General features: G+C 50.3%; 3 protein-coding genes across 8 annotated transcripts in view; 2 read left to right on the forward strand and 1 right to left on the reverse strand.

Moving 5' to 3' along the window:
• Nucleotides 1-1,813, forward strand: part of LOC134336945 (bridge-like lipid transfer protein family member 2) — a 117,843-nt gene extending 116,030 nt beyond the window's left edge. For all 5 annotated transcript variants that reach the window (XM_063031642.1, XM_063031645.1, XM_063031646.1 and 2 more), the window contains one exon: nucleotides 240-1,813. In XM_063031642.1, coding sequence (XP_062887712.1) covers nucleotides 240-431 — 192 coding nt within the window. In that variant the 3' untranslated portion in view covers nucleotides 432-1,813. The remainder of the gene's footprint in view (nucleotides 1-239) is intronic.
• A 193-nt stretch (nucleotides 1,814-2,006) lies between these two features.
• emc6 (ER membrane protein complex subunit 6) lies at nucleotides 2,007-5,944 on the reverse strand. 2 transcript variants are annotated; one of them, XM_063031649.1, is made up of 3 exons: nucleotides 5,668-5,944; nucleotides 4,995-5,092; nucleotides 2,007-3,736 (listed from the first exon to the last, which is right to left on the reverse strand). In XM_063031649.1, exon 3 carries the CDS (start codon nucleotides 3,718-3,720, stop codon nucleotides 3,388-3,390), a length of 333 nt encoding a protein of 110 aa, XP_062887719.1. In that variant the 5' UTR covers nucleotides 3,721-3,736; nucleotides 4,995-5,092; nucleotides 5,668-5,944; the 3' UTR covers nucleotides 2,007-3,387. The 2 variants fall into 2 exon arrangements, with proteins under 2 accessions (XP_062887719.1, XP_062887718.1); XM_063031648.1 differs by lacking the exon at nucleotides 4,995-5,092 and having other exon boundaries at nucleotides 2,014-3,736; nucleotides 5,668-5,942.
• A 264-nt stretch (nucleotides 5,945-6,208) lies between these two features.
• shpk (sedoheptulokinase) lies at nucleotides 6,209-27,645 on the forward strand. The gene is made up of 8 exons (XM_063031879.1): nucleotides 6,209-6,317; nucleotides 7,578-7,739; nucleotides 10,988-11,126; nucleotides 16,397-16,580; nucleotides 19,367-19,519; nucleotides 19,845-20,020; nucleotides 21,017-21,217; nucleotides 26,342-27,645. The coding sequence occupies exons 2-8, from the start codon at nucleotides 7,584-7,586 to the stop codon at nucleotides 26,734-26,736; spliced, it is 1,404 nt and encodes a 467-aa protein (XP_062887949.1). The 5' UTR covers nucleotides 6,209-6,317; nucleotides 7,578-7,583; the 3' UTR covers nucleotides 26,737-27,645.
• Nucleotides 27,646-27,873: the final 228 nt, after the last annotated feature.

Raw genomic sequence — 27,873 nt, forward strand, 5'->3', positions numbered from 1 at the left:
TTGCTGCATTCCAGGTGTGGCTTCACCAGCACCCAGTATAATGGCAATGAAACCACCACGTTTGATAATTCTTACATCCCTGAAACTGGGCTGAATAGCCACATTTCTGGGCTGTAAGTATTCACAAATATTAAGAAAGCAGCAATATGTGTTATTCAGCCACTGAGTCTGTCTCGGATATAAACGCACTGAATCCCATCATTTAATGTGTGGCTCCTTCACTCCCAACCCACGCCCAGGTGATAAAGGAGAAACTGCGCCTGAAGCCGGCCTCCGGACTGGAGGCACGGGGCCGGATGGCAGAGCCGAAGCCAGATGGAAATCCTCAGCAGCAGGAGGAGGATGAGAAGGCACGCCTGCTGATCGGCTCCAAGCTAATTTCCGGCGACAAGTCCTCTGGAAAAAAGTCACTCTTTGGGAAGCGGAAGTGAAGAGGGAGACATCCTTACACTCCACATTCAAGCCCTATGGCTCCACACAGTGTACGGTGGGTCAGGGAATCAAAGTTGGATGTTTCATGGCCCTTCACCCTTCCTCTCCCACCATCCCCATTACTTCCAGTGCTGTAAAATTGTGTAAAGAGAAAACTTATTACAAAAGTTTAAAAAGTAAACTGTGATGTAATTAATATTTACACTAAAAGTTGCACTGTTTTGTAGTAACTGTAAAATTTGTAATTTACTGATTTTTGTCTGAACTATAATTGTTATTTTAAAAGGAATTGACTTTGTGTACAGTCTGCCCCCATTTACCAAAAAGAGATTCCAGCAACTTTAGCCAAATTTTTATGAAAGATGTCCTGCTGTGATTCTTTGAGTTTGAACTGATTAATATAGTGGCGTATCCCTGTCTATGTGTAGGGCTAGTCCCCAGTTTCCGCAGCTGTTTCATTCTGAGCAACACACACAAAATGCTGGAGGAACTCAGCCAGGCAGCATCTATGGAGGGGAATAAACAGTTGATATCAGGACCTGATGAGTCTCAGTTTAAAATGTCCACGCTTGTTCCCCTTCACCGCCTGATTTGCTGAGTTCCTCCAGCATCTTGTGTGTATTGCTGAAGGTTTACAGCGTCTGCGGAATTCCTTGAGTTGTTTAGTTCTGAGGCCTGTTTATGAGAGGTCTCTGGGTGATGTATGTTGGTGTTATTTTCTCCTGGGTGATCTGATTGTTTTGATTGGTCCCTATTTATAGATGCTCCACAGTTGGCTTATGTTTATTTCTTTTCATGGACTGGTGTTCCAGCTTTCATTAAACTTTTCAAAGCCACTCGCTGAGGATCCATTTGGAGTTGGTCCTGTGTGGTTGGTTTATATTTGAGGCTGCAGGGATTGCATTCGGAATTGTGCCGATCTCTCTTTATGAGGAAGCTCTTTTGCAGCAGTCAACCCATGACACGATGCAGCCTCAGACACTGCCAGCATTAGCCAGAATAAAGGCTGCTCCTTCAACAGCCACGTGAAAGTCGTGGCAAATTAAACTCCATTTCTGCCCATTCTCCATGACCACACACAAATCCAGAAGAGCAGCCAGTCACTGGGAGTGCCAGTTAATTCCTACTTGAAGTCTTTAAAATCGTACAGAGAAACATTTGAGTTTATTTGAAATTGGATAAGACTTTTGCTTTCAGTTTTAGTGGGTGTAGAAGGCAGTTAAATATTTTGTTTCCTCTCTTTTGGCCTCAAGTTTACAAATAAACGTGGGGACTGCTAATCAGAGGGCAGAATCTGCCAGCCCCCTTCTCCCTCTCCCTGTTAGCTTTCTCCACCTGAGTACCTGACCTGGACGGCTTTGGACACTGGCACACCTCACCTACACACACTGCAGTGCGTGTTATGATGGTTGAGGAAATCACAAGCTACCTTTGACAAAATCAACATGTTGCTTTTAAAAGAATTGATTTGTTTTTAATGCAGGTGCTGATGTCAATAACAGGTTCATGAAAAAATATGCTTACTAAAAAAAAATCACCACAAAACCAAGGAATAAAGTTGTTTTGTAACAATTTATTGTGGATGATTCTGCTAGTTTGCTGAACATCACTGTGGTATCTACCATCTTAACAAGTCTCACTGCTCCACGGCCAGAGTGGTCTCTGATCTAAGTTCTGAAAGGCAAGATACCTGATCATTATCTGAGCAAGTTCTATTTAAATAATAATTGGTAAAGAATAAAAGTGGTTCATTGCTGCTGCTGCCTCACAGTTGCCCTGATTTGGGTTCAATCCTGCCCCCTGGTGCTGTCTCTGAAGAGCTGGCATGTTTCCCCCAGGTTCTCCAGCCTCCTCTCACATCCCACTCTGTTATCCCTCAGAGTAGCTGGGCAGCAGAAGAACAGACAGGATTGATCAGAAATCAGGGATGGGCAGTAAATACTGGTGAAGCCCCAGTCCTGCAGCCTCGCAAACAGGGTGGATGATGAGAGTTCAGTGAGAGATCCAACTGATGAACTAACAGTGCAACTCTCCACAAAACTTTCACAGGAGGTAGGCTTTATTCAGAAGTTAAACAAAAATTAAAACTAAACCAGGCGAATGGTGGTTTATTCTTGCAAGCAGGCTATGTGCCTGCAAACACAAGACAAGACAATGTTACTTACAAATTCAAGCATCCACTGGTTCCCATTAAACAGTTGCCTTATTAAAGATAAACCACTTCCTATCAGTAGTGACAAACATGTTTAATTGCAAATCTTTGATTCTCAGATTAAACCATCCTGTGACAGTGAAACATGACAAACGTGCCAACAGTATCAACACCTTCCCAGCTGCCATTCTGTGAAAGAGGTGGCTCCACAAATCTCTAACATTCCCACCACTGCCCCCACCTCCATGAACAATTGTCTCGATGACAGCACATCAACCCGAGTAGGATCCCTGGGGGGGGGGCCAGGTCTCTCTCACACACTGACCCACACTGCACCTTCTGCCCATCTAAACAGGAGCTCCTTGCAGGGGTTAATCCCTCACCCTGTATCACAGCTCCAAAAGCAGAACTGTGCGAAAAGGAGCAGTGTGTGAGGGAACTCCCTCTGAATGACAAACAGTTTTCACAGTGACAGTAAAGGACCAAAATCTCCCAACCATCTCCCCCCCACCACCCACACACTCAATTTCTAGACATGGGGGTGGGGGGAAATGAGAAACAGCTCCAAACACCTTAGCTGATACATTCACAAACCCCTCGGTCACTTTTCCAGGGGCAGATATTTTTCAACATGTGAGAATCATACAAACTGTAAAAAAAACAAATCTCAAGTGGAATCTGGTGCGAAATGGTGAAAGTGTCGATGAGGGTGGTGACCCTGCGGCAGGTTTACGCTGAGATCAGTGAAGGCGAATGAACGAGGGTGTGAGAGTCCCGGCTGCCGGTGAGGGCGAGGCCCACCCTCAGTACACGTGCACCATGCCATACAGGAAGGTCCAAAAGAGGATGTAGGTAAAGAGGCCGCCAACCAGGCCCCCAGTGAAGAGGGGACGGCGGGACTTGAAGTACTTGCTCCAGTGGCGACCCGCTTTGACGATCAGCAGCACCGACAATAGGAAGGACGCCATAAAATAAAATACAAAACCCATGAGGGCCGTCAGCCCCAGGATCCCGGCCGTGGCTCCCGACAGTGCAGACACGGACGTGCGGCAATAGTCCAAGATGGCAGCGTTCCCTCGAACAGCCAGCTCGCTGATAAACTGCGGCCCTTCCCGTTTAAGGCCCACGGATGCCATTGGAAACTGGAGAATTCTGGAGGGTGAGAGCACAAGAGAATGAGAGGAGCAAGAAGACAAGCTAATTCAGTAAAACGTTTCAGGAACAGCAACACAGCCATCATACTAATTCAAAGTAAATCTATTATCAAAGTCACCATATACTATCTTCAGATCCATTTCTTGCAGGTGTTTACAGGATATAAAGAAATGTAATTTGTGAAAAACTATACGTAAGCAAAGACCGACAAACAACCAATGTGCAAGAGACAATTTGTGCTCAGGAAATAAAATAATACTGAGGACATGACTTGTACATTCCTAGAGTCCGTAGGTTGTGGAATCAGTTCAGTGTTGAGGTGAGTGAAATTATCTACGCCGGTTCATGACAGTGGAGGAGTAATAACTGTTCCTGAGTCTGGTGGTGTGGGACCCAAGGCTCCTGTACCTCCTGTATCTCCTTCTCAATGGTAGTAGCAGCAAGGGAACACGGCCTCTTACTGCATCAGAGCACACTGTGAAAGGTCTGGTCAAGTTTAAGGAAGGAGAGGGGCTGTATCATTTAAAATAACAGCTCCAAATGCAGGAAGCAAAACACAAGGGTCTTTTTCTGGTTGGCAAGATGGAGCGAACCAGTGAACCACAGGGATCAGCACTGAAAATGTGGTTTCTTCATTTGCTGATGACAGAAATAGATGAGATGATCAGCGAAATGATTACAACCAGGCAATTTCACCATCCTTGGCAGGAAAAGGTTTTAAAAAAAACATGTTGCCTAAAAGTGAGTCGGAGGAGTGGAGGCATCTGTGTCCTAGTATGTGATTCACAAAAGGCTAGACTGCACGTACTAATTATCGTAAGGGAAGTTGGAAAGTTACACTTAAGTTAGGTAGGGTACTGGAGAAGCCAAACCTGGAATACTGTAGTTAAAGGAAGGATGTTTATGTGTTAGAAGTGGTTAATGAGATTGGTGCCTGCAATGGGCAGACTGTAGCATGAGAAAGTCATTCAACATTCAACTGTGCACATGTAAACAGCTTAAAAAAGAGTTCCCCGGGGAACAGTGTATGCATATTACATACAGTGCATAATAACAGCTGATGAGAATATTCTGTAAATGTACAAGTTAGCAAAGTAATATATATCATATAGTTTAAGATACAATGATACATTGCTACTGGTGCTATGTCAGCTGTGGTGGTGGCATGAGCTTGTATCTGCTGGAGGGGCAGAAGAGCGTGTGGGAAAAGGTGTTAAAAGGGTTGAATAGGATGGATTTTGCAAGGATCCCTCACCTTGTAGGAGAATGTGGAGTTAGGGGTGCCTGAGACCAGGACGAATTCTCTTCCCGCGGTGAATGGTGAGCCTTTAGAACTCTCTTCCTCTCTGAATACTTTTAAGATGGAGACAAAAAACTTGATAAACTAAACTTGACAAAAGGAATATTAGTTGAGGCAGGCACATTAGCAACAGTTAAAAACCATCTAATGGATAGGAGAGGGCTATGGGCCAAATGGGTACAGATGGGTATGGCTTATGGAACAGCATGGACCAGTTGGGCTGAAAGGCCTGTTTCTATGCTGCGTGTGAAAATTGTGTATAATTTGTTTAAATTAAATCGTGAATGCTATGTGTCTGTGATGCCGCTGTGAGATTTTCTTGGCATGTGGATTTGTGCTGACGGCAATGAACTTGACAACCAGAATAAACACAGTTCAACTAGTAAATCACAGGAGGGCGGGGTCAATGTGACGTCTCGCTCCTCCATTGGCTGCCCTACACGTCCATTCACGCTTGACGCCCTCTGCTGGTGGGGAGAACAGCCTGCACCCCACCATCGGGTCCTCGCACGCTGAGGTGTCCGTGCCATTGCCAAGCCTCTTCGCTTTGGCGCGGCTATTGCAGCGAACCGACGCTCCGCCGCTCTAACCGCACACCAGCGAGGAGGGAGAAACACCTAGCACTTACCAACCCGGGACTGAGTCCACACGGACGGTGAGCGGTGCTTCGGATCCAACAGCGAGCCAGCAAATTCCAGTTAGCCTGTCGCCGCCGCCATTACCCGCTCGGCCCCGCCTCTTGACCTTTTACCCGGACTACTCCCAGTCGCGCGCTCTCTCACACACACAGAAATCCTCGACAAATGATCCACAAGTTCCACCTCGGGGATCAATCGTGAAGTCGGAACCAGCAGGCGGCAGCGACAGGAAAACTGACTTAAAACTCCGCGGAGAGAGGTTGATTGACACACAATAAAGCCCGCCCATCACTGGGCTCACTGTAGCCCCGCCCACTGCAGTCGGAGCTCAACTGACGGGCTGAAACTCCGCCCATTCCATTCCCGCGCCGAAGCTCCACCCAGTTGATGATGACACACAGAACACAGCCCCGCCCACTGCGCACCCGCCTGGTTCGTTGTAACTCCGCCCACTATTTACGTACATTGAATCCCCGCCCACTGCTCGTCCGCGCGGGTCACCGTGGCCCCGCCCACACAGGCCTGATGGCCGCTGAGCCCCGCCCTCCTCCCGGTCAAAGTACCGCTGGGCCTGTTTCCGTGGATTTGGTTTCCCCCGCTGTCTCCAGCAGAATTCTGACAGAGGCGGTAAATACAAACGGTGCGACAGTGGAGAGAAACACGGGGCGGGGGACGTTATTCTGAAACCCGCCGGCGGACTAGTTAAACGAGTGGTTTTAAGGTCATGATGGGAACACCAGACGGGACTTGTCCACCCTGCTGAGCGTTACCAGCATTCTCTGATCTTTATTTCACATTTCCAACACTTCCAGTTGTTTCGCGTTACTTTTATATATATATTGGGGTGGACAAGTCTCTATATATAGTATGTTGAAGGCGGGAGATCGCTGGTTGTCAATCAAGATTCGCCCCGCCCTCCTGTCCATCATTGCAATCCGGGGTCGCTGATTGGTCCGCCGCCCGGACCAATCATTAGCCGGATATTTTACATCCATGACCCAGTGAATGAGTTGTAAACGTGGCCTTCCGGCCCGCTGTAACCATGCTAGCTCTGTAACAGCAATCCTCCCAGACTCTCTCTTGAGATTCTTGGTTTTCACACTTTACAGCTGACATCAACTTGCCTTGCATAAAATATAGGAGCAGAATTGGGCCAGTCAAAGTCAGGTTTATTATCACTGACATATGTCGTGAAATTTGTTGTTTTGCAGCTGCAGTTCTGTGCAATACATAAATTATACTATAAGTTATACTAATAAATATAAATATGTAGTGCAGAAAGAGAAAATAGTGAGGTAGTGCCTATTGTCCATTCAGAAATCTGAAGGCAAAGTGGGAGAGGCTGCCCTTGAAATGTTGAGTACTGTGTGTGTCTTCAGGTTCTGTACCCCCTCCTTGGTGGTAGTAATGAGAAGAAGGCTTGTCCTTGGTGATGGGTGTCCTTTTTGAGCCAATGGTGGGCAAACTCATTAGGAGTGTAGTATTGATTAGTTAGTTGCTGTCTATTTGTAAAACTAGAGCACCTTGCATCCTTGTTTCTTTGAGTGGTGGGTGTTTGGAACGCCCTGTCAGGGGTGATGGTAAAGGCAGATTCATTAGGGACATTTAAGATACTCTTGGATTAGTACATGGAAGTTAGAAAAATGGAGGGCTATGTAGGAGGGGAAGGGTTAGAGCGATTTTAAATCAAAGGGTTTAAGGGTTGGCACAAGATGGGGGGCCAAAGGACCTGTACTCTGTATTTAGCTCTCACTAGTGGACATGGAATGAAATAGTCTGCGCTTAGTAACATGTTTGTTTGATAAAACATTCAATGGAAACATACAAAACTGTGATCTCCTTCCTCCGCTGAGCCGTGGTAACATTGATCTGAGTTGGATGTTCTTGTTTCATCCTACAGCTGAAAATGAGCGTGCATGCCCCTGGTCCCCGGTACGTGCTGGGTGTGGACATTGGGACCACCTCCGTGAAGGTGCTGCTATTGGAAGCTAAGAGCCAGGCTGTAGTTGAGAGCCAGACTCGAGAAACCGGGGCAGAGCTCAGCAGCCCTGAGGGGGAGCAGGTAAACGTCATCTTCTTTCTGCATGTAGACTAACCAGAACTCAACTTTCAATAACTTTATTCGGTCATTGAATTAGAGTTACTTAATAAGTTTATCAATTTAAGGATCACCTATTTTGAATCGACATTCTATCCCCATTCTGACATGTCAGTCCGTGGCTTCCTCTTCTGCTGTGATGAGACGATCCTCAGGGTGAAGGAGCAACACCTCATGTTCTGCCTAGGTAGCCTTCAAACTTACGGCGTGAACATTGATTCCTCTTCCTGATGATTTTCCCCTCCCCCTTCCCTTTACATCTGTTTCCCACTTTGGGCTTTTACCTCTTCTCCTCACCTGCCTATCACCTCACCCTGGTGCCTCTCCTTCTTCCCTTTCTCCCATGGTCCATTCCCCTCTCTTATCAGGTTCCTTCTTCTTCATCTCTTTACCTTTTCCCCCTAACACCTCCCAGCTTTTTACTTCATTCCTCTCCCCCTGTCCACCCACCTACCTTCACTCCTCACCTGGTCTCACTTGTCATGTGCCAGCCTGTACTCCTTCCCTCTCCCCACTTCTTATTCTGGTTTTTTCCCCTTCCCTTCCAGTCCTGCCAAAGGGTCTCGGACTGAAACGTCAACTGTTCATTCCTCTCCATAGACGCTGCCTGACGTGCTGAGTCCCTCCAGCATTTTGTGTGTGTTGCTCATGACTTTAAATGTTTGGAAGAAAGTATGGGGGGGATGCAAGAGGTAGATTTTTGTTTTACACAGAGTAGTAGATGGACTGGGTGACGGTGTGGAGGTACACCTCTGCCAAAGGAGGTGTAATGTGCTCTTCTCTCCACTAGCCTGCAGATCACCCTTGGGCAAGGTGTAGCCCCTGGATCAGGGTCATGTGAAGCCACGGGAGTAGGTGGTGGATGGTCATATGAGCAGCTGGTGCATATCACAAGTCCCGATTATGTGACTACTGACACCAGGCAGACAATCTCTGAAGAGTATTGATAATGTCTGGGGCCACCAGTCTCGTAAAGACACTGCCCAGAAGAAGGCAATGGCAAACCACTTCTGTAGAAAAGTTTGTCAACAACAATCATGGTTATGAAACCGTGATTGCCCGTGTTGTATGACACAACACATAATGACGATGGGGAGGGCTGCATGGGAGGCAGATATATTAAAGATATTTAAGAGACTCTTGGGCACGTGGATGAATAAAAAATGAAGGGCTGTGTGGGAGGGAAGGGTCAGATTGATCTTGGGGTAGGCCATTAGACATCGGAACCCTCTGGCTAAAGAAATTCCTCCTCATGGATGTCCTTCTATTCAGGGGCTGTGCCCGCTGGTCCGAGACTCCCCCACTATAGGAAACATCCTCTCCACACCCACTCTATCTGTGCCCTCTGGTCCTAGACTCCCCACTGTAGGAAACATCCTCTCCACATCCACTCTATCTGTGTCCTCTGGTCCTAGTCTCCCCCACTATAGGAAACATCCTCTCCACACCCACTCTATCTGTGCCCGCTGGTCCGAGACTCCCCCACTATAGGAAACGTCCTCTCCACACCCACTCTATCTGTGCCCTCTGGTCCGAGACTCCCCCACTATAGGAAACGTCCTCTCCACACCCACTCTATCTGTGCCCTCTGGTCCGAGACTCCCCCACTATAGGAAACATCCTCTCCACACCCACTCTATCTGTGCCCTCTGATCCTAGACTCCCCCACTATAGGAAACGTCCTGTCCACACCCACTCTATCTGTGCCCTCTGGTCCGAGACTCCCCCACTATAGGAAACGTCCTCTCCACACCCACTCTATCTGTGCCCTCTGGTCCGAGACTCCCCCACTATAGGAAACGTCCTCTCCACACCCACTCTATCCGTGCCCTCTGGTCCTAGACTCCCCCACTATAGGAAACATCAACCTTATTGAGGCCTTTTAATATTCAATAGATTTTAATTGGATCCCTCCCTCATTCTCCTAAACTCCAGTGAGTACAGGCCCAGAGACATCAAATGCGCCTCATATGTTAACCCTTTCATTCCCTGGAACATTCTTGTAAACTTCATCTGAACCCTTTCCAATGCCAACACATCTTTTCTTTGATAAGGGGTCCAAAACTGCTCACGGTACTCCAAATGCATCACATGGTTAGAATAGGTTAAAGGGCAAGCACAGCATTGTGGGCCGAAGGGTCCTGTGCTGAACTATTCAATGTTCCTGATAACGTTGAGGAAACGTGCATCTTAAAACGGTTTTTACAGTCTCAGAATGCTCCAAAATCTTTTCTGTGGAGCAAGTACTGGCAAGTAAACAGTAACAAAGCAGAATAAAGTATCACAGCTAACAAAACTGTGCAGCTGATAACGAGGTAAAGTGTGAGGCCAAGAGTCCAGCTTATCACACAAGTGTCTGGTAACAGTGGAGTGGAAGTTGTCCTTGAGCCTGGTGGGACGTGCTTTCAGGCTTTTGTACCTTCTGCCCGATGCGAGAGTGGAGGAGAGAGAGTGTCCGGGGAGGGTTGGGTCTTTGATTATGCTGGGTGCTTTACTGAACATGTGGGAGGCGTAGACAGTCTACAGAGGGGAGGCTGCACTCAATACATACTAAATAAAGAGTTTTACATCTACCTTATGTCCTCCTGACTTTCATACTCGATCTCTGACCAGTGAAGGCAACCATGCCATACACCTTCTTCACTGTATCTACTGTGTTGTCACCTTCAGAGAGCTGTGGACCTTCAGCCTGAGACCTGCTCAGGGTTCTGCACTTTCCCCTTACATTTCATCTCCCAAAGCTCACCTCGCACTTGAACTCCATCCGCTAATCCTCTGCCCAAATCTGCAGCTGATCTGTATCCCGCTGATTTCTTTGAACAATTTTCTTCATTATTCACAATTGTCGTATCAATCTTCAGATTTACTAAATCAGACGGTCTACGTATTTGTCCGTCATTTATGTATATCAGAAACAACAGGGGTCCGTGCGGACCACCATTGGTCATAGACCTCCAGCCAGAATAACACCGCTCTGTCTTCCGTGGGAAACCAGCTCTGAATCCAGTCTAACAAATTGCCGTGGATCCACGCATTGAGTTTACCGAGTCGGCCTTTCGCGAAGCTAAATCACAGGTCAAACATTATGAGGAAATGAAGGGCAGAACTCGGAGAGAGACGGATAAAGAGAAAGAGAGAGTGAGATAAAGATGGAGGGGGAGAGAGGGATAAATGAAAGTGTGGCAACTGCTTCATCCCAATTGCCGTTGCAGGCTCGGGAGCAGGATGTGGGTCAGATCGTGTCTGCCCTTCACTGCTGTGTCACAGCACTGCCCAGAGAACGTCTCTGCAGAGTGGCAAGGATCGGAGTCTCGGGACAGATGCACGGAGTTGTACTGTGGAACGAGGAAGGTAACTCTGGGAGGCAGCGGAATGAACCTGCCCGTGCTCACAGAGGGAGATCACAGTTTGGAGCCCAGTTAGACTCAGTCTTCAGTTTGTTCTGCACACAACTGAAATCCTTTTACAATAGAATCTCGTTCTTTGTGTCAATTTGGAAGCTTTAGAGAGGGTGCAGAGTAGATTTACCGGGATGCCCCCTGGATTAGAGAGCGTGCCTTATGAGTGCATTAGGGCTTTTCTCTTTGACGAGAAGGAAATTGAGAGGCGACTTGAACAAGTATACAAGGTGATGAGAAGCACAGCGAAGACTTCTCCCAGGGCCCAATTGGCTAATACAAGGGGGCATCAATTTAAGGCGATTGCGTTACATTTTGTAACTCTACTTACGACTCAGTGGCGTGATGACGTATGCCATTCGCGTACTTTTACAGATAACCCAAAATGCATTATATAAGCAACAAAGAATGCTTCATGAAACAATATATTTACAATATTAATAAAATATTAAAGGCACTACACTCTCCCTACTTAGTTATAAACTCCATCTTAATATAGATTTCATCCCAACTCAAATATGTAGCATATTGCTCTCTTGTCATCTTATGTATGTATATATACACACAGTTTGCTATATAATACAATGATGATACAGACATCCGCAGCATAGTGAATTTTAAATTGTCCCATTCAAGCCTAAAGATTTATCACAGTGAAGGATTTCTTACTCTTATAGGACACCGTCTTTCCTGAGGAGGGTGGGGGTGGGGGTGTGGGGTCACTCTGCTTGATAGGTCAGACTTACGGCTGTGAAACATTCTCATGTTTTGGGACCTCCTTGGTGGTGGTTAGAGGAGTTGACTGGGTCTGCAGGAAGTGGCTCTGGCAGCTCTGGACACCTCTCTTCTGGTATCGCAAACCCTGCATGGCGAGCTGCTTAATCTGCTGATCTACCCTAGGCCACCGGACAAATCTTTGAGCCAAAGCTTTCGTTTTGACATGCTTAGATGACCAGCATGTAGCTCCTCCAGCATTTTAGCTCTCAGCTTGAATGGTACAACAACTCTCAGTCCCACATGAGCCAACCCCCATCAAGGGCAAGTTCATCCAGGCGCTGGTAAAACTGGGGAACTGGAATTTCTGCTGCATGTTCAGCCATTTTTGGTGGCCATGTAGACCTGAGACAGCATGGGGTCTTTTCTGGTTTCCCTTTGCATTACCTCTACTATAATAAGGATACTTTTGATTTGCATTAAGGAGAATACATCGAGAAAAGAGTCCCCTTTTGTAAATTTTTCAGTATTTCCTTTTCCAAGAATACAATCCATCAGCATTTCCATAATTAGTTGTTCTCTTGAATTTGATCTGGCAACTGTGCCCTCCAAAAAACAGAGCTCACCTCTGCATTCGTGCTGCTGCTGTCAGTGGAACTCCCTTCTGTTGATTGAAAATGGACACAAATGGTTGAAGATCAGTAATGAGGGTAAACTTACTTCAGAAAGTCTGATCACCTGGCTGTACTTCCACTGCCTGAGTACAGGCAGAGACTGAAAACTGCAGCTCCAGCCGTGAGGATTCTGACAGGCTGCATCTCTATAGATGTACCAGGGAGAGCTTCAGCGCAGGACCGAAAGAAGCTTCATCTTGGGTACTACTCTCCGTAGTATCCAAGACATTTTCAAAGAGCGGTGCCTCAGAATGATAGGGCATGCCCTTTTCTGACTGTTACCGTCAGGAAAGAGGTACAGAAGCTTGAAGACACACACTCAGCGATTCCAGAACAGCTTCTTCCCCTCTGCCACCTGATTCCTAAATGGACATTGAACCCTTGAACACTTCCTCACTTCTTTTAAATGTATATACCTTTGAAAGGAAACCTCCAAGTACGCAGGACTGGTCAGCAACTGTCAGCAGGCTGGATGGAGAGCGAGGTATCTCCCAGTGGAGGTTGGTCGTAGGGGATTCGTAGCCCGTTCTTTAGTTAGAGCCTTCAGCATTTTGGGCACCGAGGGAGAGAGGAAGAGGAGAGCCATCCGCAGTACCACCGATGCGGCAGAGAGGGCCTCAAGGTGGCTGTGGCTCAGAAGAGGGGAGCCATGGAGTCACAAGTAGCCAGCCATCTGGACACAAGCTGGGGTCTGATCAGCCCCGGCTGGGTCACCTGGAGGAGGTTGTATGACGTTGAAAGACCCGAAACATCCGATGATTCCGGGAGCATTACTGAAGATGTGTCCGGAAGCACCAATAGATGTATGTACACAGCAGATTTCTCTTTTTGTACTATTTTTGATCTTTTCAATATACATATATGTACTTACTGTAATTTATTTATTTATATTTTTTCTTTCTATGTATCGCATTGAACTGCTGCTGCTAAGTTAACAAATTTCACGCCACATGCCGGTGATAATGAACCTGATTCTGACTGAATCTCTGTCCCATTCCCACACCAGGCTGAACGCTTCTCAGTCAGTCTGTGCAGCAGTGAGGGGACGTGGTGCAAAGACTATAGTGTGCTCACTTCCATCACGCCTAACAAGTGACATAACTATACCTGTACTGTAAAGCAAGGCATCACGGGCTTGGCTGAATGATGTCGATCATAATGTGTGAGTACGGTGTCTGACATCACTATTTCCTTTACCTTTTTGAAAGCCATGTCACACTGCCCTGTCCATTGCCACTTCTTCCCGATCTGTAGTAATCAGTTCAACCAGTAGCCAGGTTTGGCAGGAATCTGTTATAGTAATTGACAAATTGCAAAAAGGACTGCAACTGTGACACACCCTTTGGCATTAGGGCATCCACCACTGCTTGAATCTTTTCAGCACACTTGTGAAATGCCAGCCACACCACTGCCTCCACGGATGCTGACTGATGTGTGGAGTTCTCCGGCTATTTGTTTCCCTGCTGCAGATTCCATCACCTGCAGACTCTTGTACCTCTTTGGTACAACGCTGTTATGCTCACTGCATTGCCAGTGCCACTTGCAACAGCTTCACCTCAATGTGGAACAACTTTCCTCTCTCTCTCTTAATCCTCCTACAAATCAGAATCACTGGCATACAGCATGTTGTGAACGTTGTTGTGTTGCGGCAACAGTACATTAGAAAAAATTCTATAAGGTGCAACAAGAAATGTAAAAACTAAAGTTGTGTAAAGAGAGAGCAGGATAGTGAGGTAGTGACATGGGTTCATGAACCATTCAAAGATCGGATGTCAGAGGGGAAGAAGCTGTTCCTGAAGCATTGAGTGTGTGTCTTCAGGCTCCTGTACCTCCTCCCTGAAGGCAACAATGAAAAGAGGCCATGCTCCGGATTCTGAGAGTTCTTCACGAGGGAGGGCACCGTGCTGAGGCCTCGCCTTTAGAGGGTGTCCTCGATGGTGGGGAGGTTAGTGTCCATGAGGAAGCTGGCTTGAGTTTACAACGCTGTGTTTTTTTTTCCCAATCCTGTGTAATGTCTCCTCCATATCAGTCGGTGGAATCAGAAACAGGTTTAATATGTCATGAAATTTGTTGTCTTTGCAATAGAGAGAGAAAAAACTGAATTACCGTAAGTACATATTAAATAGTTAAATAAGTTGTGCAAAAATAGAAATAAAAAGTAGTGAGGGAGAGTTCAAGGGTTCAATGTCCATTCAGAAATCAGATGGCAGAGGGGAAGAAGCTGTTTCTGAATCGCTGAGTGTGTGTCTTCAGGCTCCTGTACCTCCTCCCTGAGGGTGTCTTGAGAGGCTGGTGTTGAAGGATATCAGCTCCTATCTGAGTGGTAACTTGGATCTGCTCCCAATTCATCTACCGAAGCAACAGGTCTACAGCAGATACTATCTCGTTGGCTCTTCACACAACCCTGGAACATCTAAAGGGCAAAGATGCATACATCAGGATGCTCTTTATCAGTCACATCATCATCCTCTCAAAACTAATCAGCAAACTCGAAGATCTGGGCCTCAATATTGCTCTTGCAATTGGATCCTGAATTTCCCCACTTGCAGACCCCAGTGAGTTTGGATTGGCAAAAATCTCCACAATCTCCATCAGCACAGGAGCACCACAGGGATGTGTGCTTTGCCCCCTGCTCTACTCGCTTTACACCTGTGACTGTGTGGCTAAGCACAGCTCCAACACCCTATACCAGTTTGCTGATGACACCACTGTTGTGGGCTGTATCAAAGGGGGTGATGAATCAGCATGCAGGAGGGAGATTGAAAACTTGGCTGAGTGTTGTAATAACAACAACCTCTCACTCAATGTCAGTAAGACCAAGGAACTGATATTGTAGACTTCAGGAGAGGGAAACCAGAGGTCTATGAGCCAGTACTCATCAGAGGATCAGGGATGGAGAGGGCCAGTAACTTTAAATTCCTGGGTATCACTCTCTCAGAGGACCTGTCCTGAACCTATCATATAAATATAACTGCGAAGAAAGCTCAATAGCGCCTCTACTTCCTCAGGAGTCTGCGGAGATTCCGCATGTCATGGAAAACCTTGGCAAACTTCTATAGCTGTGTGGTGGGAAGTGTGCTGACTGGCTGCATCACAGCCTGGTATGGGAACACCAATGCCTTTGAGTGGAAAATCCTACAAAAGGTAGTGGATTTGGCTCAGTACATCACAGGTAAAATACTCTCAACCATTGAGCACATCTACATAAAATGCTGCCTTAGATAAACAGCATTCATCATCAAAGTTCCTCACCACCCAGGCCAGGCTCCTTTCTCACTGCTGCCATCAGGTAGAAGGTACAAGAGCATCGGGACTCAAGAACAGTTATTACCCTCAACCATCAGGCTCTCGAACAAAAGGGGATAACTACACTCATTTAAGGACTCTTTTATCTTGTTATTTCATGCTCATTATTTATTGCTATTTATTTATATCTGCGTTTGCAGAGTTTGGTGACAGCTTACAGTTCCCGATGTTTACAGTTACTGTTCTACAGATTTGCTGAGTGTGTCCGCAGAGAAAGAATCTCAGGGTTGTATGCGGTGACGTGTATGTACTCTGATAATAAAGTTTACTTTGGTAGCAACGAGAGCAAGGCCTGATCTGGGTGAGGGGGTCCTGAATGCTGGATGCTGCTTTTTTGAGGCATCGCTCCTTGAAGATGTCCTGGAATGCTGCCACCACACACCTGTAGAAATTTGCCCGAGTGTTTGGTGACATACCAGCTCTGTTCATCTTGGGGTTTGTTGCTGGTCTGAGATACCAAAATCACTGCCATCTACTTTGCCCTGTTGAAGTTACTGCGTCAAATGGCTGTTTGATCTGCTGTTTACAGGATGCAAGTGGCAGGAGACTGAAGCAGGCTTCACCTTCCAGCCTGGGAAGACGAGTCACCTGGTCACGTGGCAGGACGGTCGGTGCTACCATGCTTTTCTCGCCTCGCTCCCGCAGCCCGACTCCCACCTCGCCCTCGCCTCCGGGTTCGGCTGTGCCACCATTTTCTGGTACACGAGAAACAGGTAGATGTTTCTGCACTTTCTCTCAGGCACTATCAAGATTTACCAGCTTTTCTAAAGCATAAGGGCTTTTGTTCCTGAAATCCAGGTCAGTGTAAACAGAGGGAGACTTGCATTTATAAAGTGACTTCACCATCTCAGACTTCCCAGACTGCTTCTCGAGTTCAATTGTCATTCAACCATACACATGAATACAGCCAAAGTGCAAAGCACAATGCCAACAGTCACACACAGCACATATAGGCCATAAGACATCGGAGTAGGATTCGGCCATTTGGCCCATCGAGTCTGCTCTGCCATTTAATCATGGCTGAGCCTTTTCTCCCCTCCTCAGCCTCATTCCCCGGCCTTCTCCCCGTAACCTTTGATGCCGTGGCCAATCAAGAACCTATCCATCTCTGCTTTAAATACACCCAATGACCTAGCCTCTGCGGCTGCCTGTGGTAACAAATTCCACAAATTCACCACCCTCTGGCTAAAGAAATTTCTCTGCATCTGTTTTAAATGGATGCCCCTCTATCCTGAGGCTGTGCCCTCTTGTCTGAGACTTCCCCCACCATGGAAAACATCCTTTCCACATCTACTCAATCTAGGCTTTTCAACATTCTTCTAAGTTTCAGCATTTGCCTTCCTCACCACCAACTCCACCTGCAAGTTAACCTTCAGGGTGTTCTGCACAAGGACTCCCAAGTCCCTTTGCATTTCAGATTTTTGGATTTTCTCCCTGTTTAGAAAATAATCCGCACATTTATTTCTTCTACTGAAGTGCATGACCATACATTTTCCAACGTTGTATTTCATTTGCCACTTCCTTGCCAACTCTCCAAATCTGTCTAAGTCCTTCTGCAGCCTTCCTATTTCCTCAACACTACCCACCCCTCCACCAATCTTTGTATCACCTGCAAACTTGGCAACAAAGCCATTTATTCCATCATCTAAGTCATTCATATACAGCATAAAAAGCAGTCCCAACACCAACCCCTGCGGAACACCACTAGTCACTGGCAGCCAACCAGAAAAGGATCTTTTTATTCCCACTCGCTACCTCCTACCAATCAGCCAGTGCTCTAACCATGCCAGTAACTTTCCTGTAATATCATGGGTTCTTAACTTGGTAAGCAGCCTCATGTGTGGCACCTTGTCAAAGACCTTCTGAAAGTCCAATATACAACATCCACTGCATCCCCTTTATCTATCCTACTTGTAATCTCCTCAAAGAATTCCAACAGGTTTGTCAGGCAAGATTTTCCCTTAAGGAAGCCATGCTGATTTTGTCCTATCTTGTCCTGTGTCACCAAGTACTCCATAACCTCATCCTTAACAACCAACTCTAACATCTTCCCAACCACTGAGGTCAGGCTAACTGGTCTTTAATTTCCTTTCTGCTGCCTCCCTCCTTTCTTAAAGAGTGATATTTGCAATTTCCCATTCCTCCAGAACCATGCCAAAGTCCAGTGATTCTTGAAAGATCATTACTAATGCCTCCACAATCTCTACCACTACCTCTTTCAGAACCCTTGGGTGCAGTTCATCTGGTCCAGGTAACTTCTGCACATTTAGGTTTTTCAACTTTTTGAACAACTTCTCCCTTGTAACAGCAACTGCACCCACTTCTCTTCCCTCACACCCTTCAACACCTGGCACACTGCTTGTGTCTTCCACATTGAAGACTGATGCAAAATATTCATTCAGTTCATCTGCCATCTCCTTGTCCCCCGTTATTATTTCTCCGGCTTCATTTTCTAGCAGTCCTATATCCACTCTCATCTCTCTTTTATTTTTAATATACTTGAAAAGGCTTTATCTATCCACCTTGATATTGTTTGCTAGCTTGCTTTCGTATTTCATCTTTTTCCTCCTAATGTTTCTTTTAGTTGCTTTCTGTAGGTGTTTAAAAGCTTCCTAATCCTCTGCCTTCCTGCTAACATTTGCTTTGTTGTAAGCACTCTGTTTTGGTTTTATAGTAGCTTTGACTTCCCTTGTCAGCCACGGTTTTTGTACTATTTTGCCATTTGAGTATTTCTTTGTTTTTGGAATCCATCTATCCTGCGCCTTCTTCATTTTCCCCAGAAACTCACGCCATTGCTGCTCTGCTGACATCCCTGCTAGCATCTCCTTCCAATTTTCTTTGGCCAATTCCTGTCTCATACTACTGTAATTTTCTTTACTCCACTGAAGTACTGCTACATCACTTTACTTTCTCCCTATCAAATTTCAAATCATACTCAATCATATTGTGATCACTGCCTCCTAAGGGTTCCTTTACCTAAAGCTCCCTAATCGTGTCCAGTTCATTACTTAACACCCAATCCAGTATAGCTGATCTCCTAGTAGGCTCAACGACAAACTGCTCTAAAAGTGCAAGACCTTACTGTAATAAATTGTTATTAATAATTTTATTTAGAGATACAACATGGAACTGGCCCTTCCGGCCCTTCAAACCGCACCACCCAGCAACCGCCAATTTAACCCTAGCCTAAGCATGGGACAATTAATAATGACCAATTAACCTACCAACGGGTGCACCTTTGGTGTGTGGGAGGAAACCCATGCAGTCACGGGGTACAGACTCTTTACAGATGAACTCCGAACTCCAACGCCCCAAGCTGTAATAGCATCATGCTGACCGTGGTGCCCAAGATGGTCTCCATCAGCAACACTGTCAAACTTAATGCCCTAAAGGAGTTTCAAAATTCAGTAGAAGTCGGGGACTATTTCTGCAATTTACTTTCAACTTGAAGGCGCTTTTTATGTTGTCTGAAATGTAATCTCGTCATCTTGCTTTCCAGACACCAGTTTCTGCAGAACTTTACTGCAGCGGGGACCATCCAGGACTACGTTGTTGCTGCCTTGTGTGGGCTCAGGAAACCTCTGATGTCTGCCCAGAACGCTGCCAGCTGGGGGTACTTTAATACCAGATGTGGCACTTGGAATCTGCGAATGTAAGTTTACATCGGAAAAGCAAACGTCAAACGACATCACACAATTTCTGATGGAGCCACGTTCCCCCATAGTCAGCAGTTCAAAATGTGTCACGCAGTTTAGGTTTGAATCATCTTGTTTGGCCTGACACTGGAGTGAGAGGAGATCCAATAGAGGCTTTCAAAATGATGAGGGGTATAGACAGAGTCATAGCAAGCTGGCTTTTCCCACTGAGCTTGGGTGAGACTACAACTAGGGTCATGAGTTAAGGGTGAAAAGTGAAATATCTGAGGGGAACCTGAGCACTCAAGAACACTCAGCTATTTTCATTCCTTCGTCTTGCAGATTGACGGAGTCAGGATTTCCCACACGTTTGCTGCCTGACATTATGGAATCGGGTTCAGTGGCTGGAATGACCTTTCGTGAATGGTGCGGTGTGCCGAAGGGAACGGAGGTTGGTGTGGCCCTGGGCGACTTACAATGCTCCGTATACTCCTGCATGGCCAACAAGACTGATGCAGGTAGGAGTAGAGGGAAGGGCTTAACTTTACTTCGTAGACCTAGTGCATCTTGCTTCACCTTCTGTTCAGACACATGGATCCTACTGTTAGAACGTGGTGGACAGGGGCAGTCAAAGACAGCATAAAAGCGAAGGATGGGTGTGGCATACAATAGAGTAATTTAGATGGAAGCTCTATGATTGGAAAGCTTTGAAAAACCAACAGAAGGCAAATAAAAAAGCAATAAGGAGAGGGAAAGATGAAGTATGAGGGTAAGCTAGCCAATAATATAAAAGAGGATACCAAAAGTTGTTTTCAGATACATAAAGAGTAAAAGAGAGGCCGGAGTAGATATTGAAACACTGAAAAATGATACTAGAGAGGTAGTAATGGGGGAGAAAGAAATGGCAGATGAACTGAATAAGTATTTTCATCATTTAAGAGAAATTTGGATAGGTACCTGAATGGGAGAGGTATGGAAGGCTATGGTCCAGATGCAGGTCAATGGGACTAGGCAGACTAGATGGACTGAAGGGCCTGTTTCTGTACTGTAGAGCTCTTTGACTCTATTTTGCATCAGTCTTTGCTGTGGAAGACACGAGCAGTATGCCAGAAAGTCGACTGTGTCAGGGGCCGAAGTGAGTGTCGTTGCTGTGAATAAGGAGAAGGTATAAGTCACCTGGACCAGATGGACTACACCTCTGGGCTCCGAAGGAGGTTGCTGAAGGGATTGTGGAGGCATTAGTAATGATCTTTCAAGAATCAATGGATTCTGGCATGGTTCTGGAGGGCTGGAAAATTGCAAATGTCTCTGTAGTCTTCAAGAGGGGAAGGAGGCAGAAGAAAGGAGGTTATCAGCCAGTTAGCCTGACCCCAGGGGTTGGGAAGCTGTTGTCTCTATTGTTTCGGACGAGGTTTCAGAGTACTTGGATTCGCGTGTGTCTCCTGTTCTGTGAGCGTATTCAGGAGATGGTTGTCACTAAGCAGCCACTGATTAACATCTCCCTTCGTTTCCAGTTTTGAACATCAGCACATCTGCCCAGCTGTGCTTTGCCCTGCCACCTGACTTCCAGCCACCAGACTGTCCCAACACCACCAGCAGCATCGCGTATTTCCCATACCTGGACAGGACGTACCTGGCTGTGGCAGCAACCCTCAATGGTGGCAATGTGCTGTCCTGCTTTGTCAGCATGTTGAAACAGTGGATGCAGGAGTTTGGTAAGGTAGCTCTCTGCTCGAGGGAACACACCAACTAAACCTGACAGAGCGCCATAACTATCTCTCCCACTATCACCATCCTTGCCACCAATCTCCCCCTCCAAACCCTTCCTGTTTCTCCATCCATCTGCGTCCCCACCCCTCTCCCCTCCGTCCCCACCCCTCTGCACTCCGTCCCCACCCCACTGCACTCCGTCCCCACCTCCCTGCACTCTGTCCCCGTCCCTCTCCCCTCTGTCCCCGTCCCTCTCCCCTCCGTCCCCGTCCCTCTCCCCTCCGACCCCACCACTCTCCCCTCCGACCCACCCCTCTCCCCTCCATCCCCACCCCTCTCCCCTCCGACCCACCCCTCTCCCCTCCGTCCCCACCCCTCTGCACTCCGTCCCCACCCCTCTCCCCTCTGACCCACTCCCCTCCCCTCCGACCCACCCCTCTCCTCTCCATCCCCACCTCTCTCCCCTCCGCCCCACCTCTCTCCCCTCCATCCCCGCCCCTCTCCCCTCCGTCCCTGCCTCTCTCCCCTCCATTCTCACCTCTCTCCACTCCGTCCCCACCCTTCTCCCCTCCGCTCCACCCCTCTCCTCTCCATCCCCACCTATCTCCCCTCCACCCCACCGCTCTCCCTACTCCGTCCCCGCCCCCTCCCCTCCGTCCCTGCCTCTTTCCCCTCCGTCCCTGCCTCTCTCCCCTCCATTCCCACCTCTCTCCACTCCGTCCCCACCCCTCTCCCCTCTGTCCCCACTTCTTTCTCCTGTTCTCACCCCTCTCCCCTCTGTCCTCACCCCTGGGTCCCCACCTCTCTCCCCTCTCTCCCCATCCCACTCTCCTCCCTCCCCACCCCACTCCCCCCATCCCCACCTCTCCCCCCTGTCCCCACCCCCTCCCCCTCCCCTCCGACCCACCCCTCTCCACTCCGTCCTCGCCTCTCTCCCCTCCGCCCCACCCCACTGCACTCCATCCCCACCCCTTTCTCCTCCGTTCCCACCCCACTGCACTCCATCCCCACCCCTCTGCACTCCATCCCCACCCCTCTCCACTCTGTCCCCACCCCTCTCCCCTCCACCCCACCCCTCACCCCTCCGTCCCCACCCCTTTGCACTCCATTCCCACCCCCTCCCCTCTGCCCCACCCCTCTCCCCTCCGTCCCCACCCCTCTGCACTCCGTTCCCACCCCTCTCCCCTTCATCCCCACCCCTCTCCTCTCCATCCCCACCTCTCTCCCCTCCGCCCCACCCATCTCCCCACTCCGTCCCCGCCCCCTCCCCACCCTTCTCCCCTCCATCCCTGCCCCCTCCCCTCTGTCCCCGCCCCTCTCCCCTCCGCCCCACCCCTCTCCCCTCCATCCCCACCTCTCGCCCCTACGCCCTACCCCTCTCCTCTCCATCCCCACCTCTCTCCCCTCCGTCCCCGCCCCCTCCACTCCATCCCCGCCCCCTCCCCTCCGTCCCTGCCTCTCTCCCCTCCGCTCCACCCCTCTCCTCTCCATCCCCACCTCTCTCCCCTCCGCCCCACCCCTCTCTCCAACCCCACCTCTCTCCCCTCCGCACCACCGCTCTCCCCACTCCGTCCCCGCCCCTTCCCCTCCATCCCCGCCCCCTCCCCTCCGCCCTCACCCCTCTCCCCTCTGCCCTCTCCCCTCCGCCCCACCTCCATCCTCGCCTCCCTCCCCTCCGCCCTCACCCCTCTCCCCTCCGCCCCACCTACGCCCTCACCCCGCTCCCTTCTGTCTTCACCCCTCTCCCCTCTGCCCTACCTCTGTCCTCGCCTCTCTCCCCTCCATCCTCGCCTCTCTCCCCTCTGTCCTCACCCCTCTCCCCTCCACCCCACCTCCGCCCTCACCCCTCTCCCCTCCGCCCTCACCCCCTCCCCTCTGTCCTCACCCTCTCCCTTCTGTCTTCACCCCTCTCCCCTCCGCCCTCACCCCTCTCCCCTCCGCCCCACCTCCGTCCTCGCCTCCCTCCCCTCTGCCCTCACCCCTCTCCCCTCTGCCCCACCTCCGTCCTCGCCTCCCTCCCCTCCGTCCTCACCCCTCTCCCCTCCGCCCCACCTACGCCTTCACACCTCTCCCCTCCATCCTCACCCCTCTCCCCTCCGCCCCACCTACGCCTTCACACCTCTCCCCTCCATCCTCACCCCTCTCCCCTCCGCCCCACCCCCATCCTCGCCTCCCTCCCCTCCGCCCCCACCCCTCTCCCCTCCGCCCCACCTCTGTCCTCACCCCTCTCCCTTCCGTCTTCACCCCTCTCCCCTCCGCCCCACCTCTGTCCTCACCCCTCTCCCCTCCGCCCTCACCCCTCTCCCCTCTGCCCCACCTCTGTCCTCGCCTCTCTCCCCTCCATCCTCGCCTCTCTCCCCTCTGTCCTCACCCCTCTCCCCTCGCCCCACCTCCGCCCTCACCCCTCTCCCCTCCGCCCTCACCCCCTCCCCTCTGTCCTCACCCCTCCGTCTTCACCCCTCTCCCCTCCGCCCTCAACCCTCTCCCCTCTGCCCCACCTCCGTCCTCGCCTCCCTCCCCTCCGCCCTCACCCCTCTCCCCTCCGCCCTCACCCCCTCCCCTCTGTCCTCACCCCCTCCCTTCCGTCTTCACCCCTCTCCCCTCCGCCCCACCTCTGCCCTCACCCCTCTCCCCTCCGTCCTCACCCCTCTCCCCTCCGCCCCACCTCCGTCCTCGCCTCCCTCCCCTCTGCCCTCACCCCTCTCCCCTCTGCCCTCACCCCTCTCCCCTCCGCCCCACCTCCGTCCTCACCCCTCTCCCCTCCGTCTTCACCCCTCTCCCCTCTGCCCCACCTCCGTCCTCGCCTCTCTCCCCTCCGTCCTTGCCTCTCTCCCCTCCGTCCTTACCGCTCTCCCCTCCGCCCTACCTCCGCCCTCACCCCTCTCCCCTCTGTCCTCACCCCTCTCCCCTCTGCCCCACCTCCGTCCTCACCCCTCTCCCCTCCGTCTTCACCCCTCTCCCCTCTGTCCTCACCCCCTCCCCTCCGCCCCACCTCCATCCTCACCCCTCTCCCCTCCGCCCTCACCCCCTCCCCTCTGTCCTCACCCCTCTCCCTTCCATCTTCACCCCTCTCCCCTCCGTCCTCACCCCTCTCCCCTCCGCCCCACCTCCGTCCTCACCCCTCTCCCCTCCGTCCTCACCCCTCTGCCCCACCTCCGTCCTCACCCCTCTCCCCTCCGCTCTCACCCCTCTCCCCTCCGCCCTCACCCCTCTCCCCTCCGCCCCACCTCCGTCCTCACCCCTCTCCCCTCCGCCCTCACCTCTCTCCCCTCTGTCCTCACCCCTCTCTCCTCCACCCCACCTCACCCTCACCCCTCTCCCCTCCGTCCCACCTCCGTCCTCACCCCTCTCCCCTCCGCCCTCACCCATCTCCCTTCCGCCCCACCTCCATCACCCCTCTCCCCTCCGCTCTCACCCCTCTCCCCTCCGTCCTCACCCCTCTCCCCTCCGTCCTCACCCCTCTCCCCTCTGTCCTCGCGTCTCTCCCCTCCGTCCTCGTGTCTCTCCCCTCTGTCCTCACCCCTCTGCCCTCTGCCCCACCTCCATCCTCGCCCCTCTCTCCTCCATCCTCACCCCTCTCCCCTCTGCCCCACCTCCGTCCTCACCCCTCTCCCCTCTGTCCTCACCCCTCTCCCCTCCGTCCTCACCCCTCTCCCTTCTGTCATCACCCCTCTCCCCTCCGCCCCACCTCCGCCCTCACCCCTCTCCCCTCCGCCCTCACCCCTCTCCCCTCCGTCCCCACCTCCATCACCCCTCTCCCCTCCGCTCTCACCCCTCTCCCCTCCGTCCTCACCCCTCTCCCCTCCGTCCTCACCCCTCTCCCCTCTGTCCTCGCGTCTCTCCCCTCCGTCCTCGTGTCTCTCCCCTCTGTCCTCACCCCTCTGCCCTCTGCCCCACCTCCATCCTCGCCCCTCTCTCCTCCATCCTCACCCCTCTCCCCTCTGCCCCACCTCCGTCCTCACCCCTCTCCCCTCTGTCCTCACCCCTCTCCCCTCCGTCCTCACCCCTCTCCCTTCTGTCATCACCCCTCTCCCCTCCGCCCCACCTCCGCCCTCACCCCTCTCCCCTCCGCCCTCACCCCTCTCCCCTCTGCCCCACCTCCGTCCTCGCCTCCCTCCCCACCACCACATGTTCCGGCACTGACCACGTTCAGCAGAAACCCACAGGCAAGGACAACACAACCACAAAGAGTACCATGAAGACAAGGCCTGTTTCCACTCCATTCCATCCCCAGTCCTTGCCTGGATATCACAGACTCAGACTCGGAGCTTCCGATTTCCAGACACAAGGACAGGAATTTGTCAAAACCCTGCGTCTGGTCGACCTTGTTGGAAATGAGTTGGGCTTGGGGTTGGTTCATCTTGTTGGTGAGAAATGTTTAGACACAATTTTTCATCATCAGAGCTCGTGGAAATCAGGCCTTTAATCATCGATGAGGTGATTTTAAAATAGTATAATTATTTATTTGGTGATACAGGGCGGAGTGGGTTCCTCTGATTGCACCCACAACCCCGATTAACCGTAATCTAATGACTGGACAGCTTACAATGTGGGAGGAGACCAGAGGACCCAGAGGAAACCCAGGTGGTCACGGGGAGAACATACAGAGACTCCCCACAGAATGCACCAGAACTGAACCCCGGAACGCCCTGAGCTGTAACCGTGCCGAGCTCCCTCGGCATTCAGCGGGAGATGGTTAAATCTTTGTTCTGTGAACAACAGAGTCTGATTGGATTAATTTGTGCATCTGTCCATGGCTCCAGATAGGGATAGAGATGGATCTTATTTGTCATGTGTTCATCAAAACATTAAAGCACTCAATGAAAGGTGTCGTTTTCACAACTCACACAGTCCGAGGATGTGCTGGGGGCAGCTTGCAAGTGTCCCCACACTTCCGTTGCCAACATAGCGTGGCCTCTAACCGGTCCGTCCCTGGACTGTGGGAGGAAACCAGAGCACCCGGAGGAAACCCACATGGTCATGGGGAGATCGTACAAACTCCTCATAGCCATTGAACCCAGGTCACTGGTGCTGCGTTACCCCTCGTACTAACGGACACTAGTCTGCCACCAGTGTTCACGGCTTCTCGACGAGCTCAAGGTTGATTGGTCTTATCTTGGCTCCCACAGGTCTGGATGTGCCCGACTGCACCATCTACTCCCAGGCGATAACCTCAGCCTTGAGCGTCACCCACACTGAGCTCGTGGTGGAGGCCACCGTGTTTGGAGAGAGGCACTTGCCGGGCCGGCTGGGCTGCATCACCAACATCTCCCCTTCCAGCCTCTCGCTGGGCCACGTGACCAGAGCCCTGTGTCACGGCGTCGTGCACAACCTGCACTCCATGCTGCCCGGCCAGCGGCTGGCCGAGTCCGGGGTGCGCAGGATCGTGGGCAGTGGCAGTGCGCTGGCCAGGAACCCCGTCCTGAAGCAGGAGCTGGAGAAGATCTTCACGCTGCCCATTGTGTACAGGGAGATGGCCGACTCGGCGGTCGGCGTTGCCATGGTGATGCTTGACCGGGTGTAGTTGGGGGTGAATCCTTGTTCAGTGGGAATGTGTGTGCATGTCGGAATATGTTTCCGAACCTACTGATGGAGGAAAGGTTTCACAGGGGTTATGTCCAAACATCAAACTCAGCCATCACCCACGTTGCACGTCTGGGTATAAATGGCCGAGAGTTACCATAGATCAGGTACCAACCCAAACCATCTTTCCTGGGTCGTTGATCTGGTTTAAGACCATAAGACATCGAGTTTGCTTCACCATTCCATCATGGCTGACTTATTATTCCTCTCAACCCCATTCTCCTGCCTTCTCCCCGTAACCTTTGACACCCTGACTAATCAAGAACTTATCAACCTCCGCTTTAAATATACCCAATGACATGGCCGCGACAGCTGCCTTTGGCAATGAATTCCACAGATTCACCATCCCTGGTGAAGGAAATTCCTCCTCATCTCTGTTAATTCCCATATTTCTACTTTGAGCCATAAACAGGGACCACAGAAACAATCGACAAGATATTCTTCGTTATTTAATTGTCCATGTAAGGAAAAACATTATGTGCTACTTAACAAATAAAAAAAGTGCCAGAGATGTATTGTTGTCAAACATACTGAAATTTCAATCAGTTCTCGGGGGGGCAGCTGTTAATCAAGGCAGGGATACACAAGGTGAGACCGGTATGCGCTCATCAGTTTTATTTAGCGTGCTGTGGGTTACATTTTGTGGAGTGCTGTGTGCACTCCCCAGACTCACGGTTAGTGTTCCCTGTGCCCAGGACTGAGAGTGTTAGAACACAGAATGCTACAGCACAGTACAGGCCCTTCGGCCCACAGTGTTGTGCTGACCTTTTAACCCACTATAAAATCAAACTAACCTTCCCTCCCACAGAACTCTCCATTTTTCTTTTATCCATGTGCTAATCAAAGAGCTTCCTAAACACCGCTAATGTATCTGCCACTAGCACCAGACCTGGCAGGGTGTTCCACATGTCCACGTCTCACTGTGTGAAAATCTACCTCTGACACCACCCCCCCCCCATACTTTCCTCCAATCACCTTACAATTAAACAGTACAGGTACAGGCCCTTCAGTCCTCTGTCTTTGCCAATCAAGGTGCCTGCTTGAGCTAGGACTATTTCCGTTCTTTGGCCCATTTCAC

The sequence above is a fragment of the Mobula hypostoma genome, chromosome 23 (assembly GCF_963921235.1).
Source record: "Mobula hypostoma chromosome 23, sMobHyp1.1, whole genome shotgun sequence".
NCBI classification, from domain to species: domain Eukaryota; kingdom Metazoa; phylum Chordata; class Chondrichthyes; order Myliobatiformes; family Myliobatidae; genus Mobula; species Mobula hypostoma.

Excerpts from the sequence above, each read along its gene's own strand:
- emc6 (XM_063031649.1), bottom strand. The coding sequence starts at position 3,720 with ATGGCATCCGTGGGCCTTAAACGGGAAGGGCCGCAGTTTATCAGCGAG.
- shpk (XM_063031879.1), top strand. The coding sequence starts at position 7,584 with ATGAGCGTGCATGCCCCTGGTCCCCGGTACGTGCTGGGTGTGGACATT. Across the intron at positions 16,581-19,366 it reads TTCTGGTACACGAGAAACAG|ACACCAGTTTCTGCAGAACT; the intron begins GTAGATGTTTCT and ends CTTGCTTTCCAG. Across the intron at positions 21,218-26,341 it reads ACAGTGGATGCAGGAGTTTG|GTCTGGATGTGCCCGACTGC; the intron begins GTAAGGTAGCTC and ends TGGCTCCCACAG.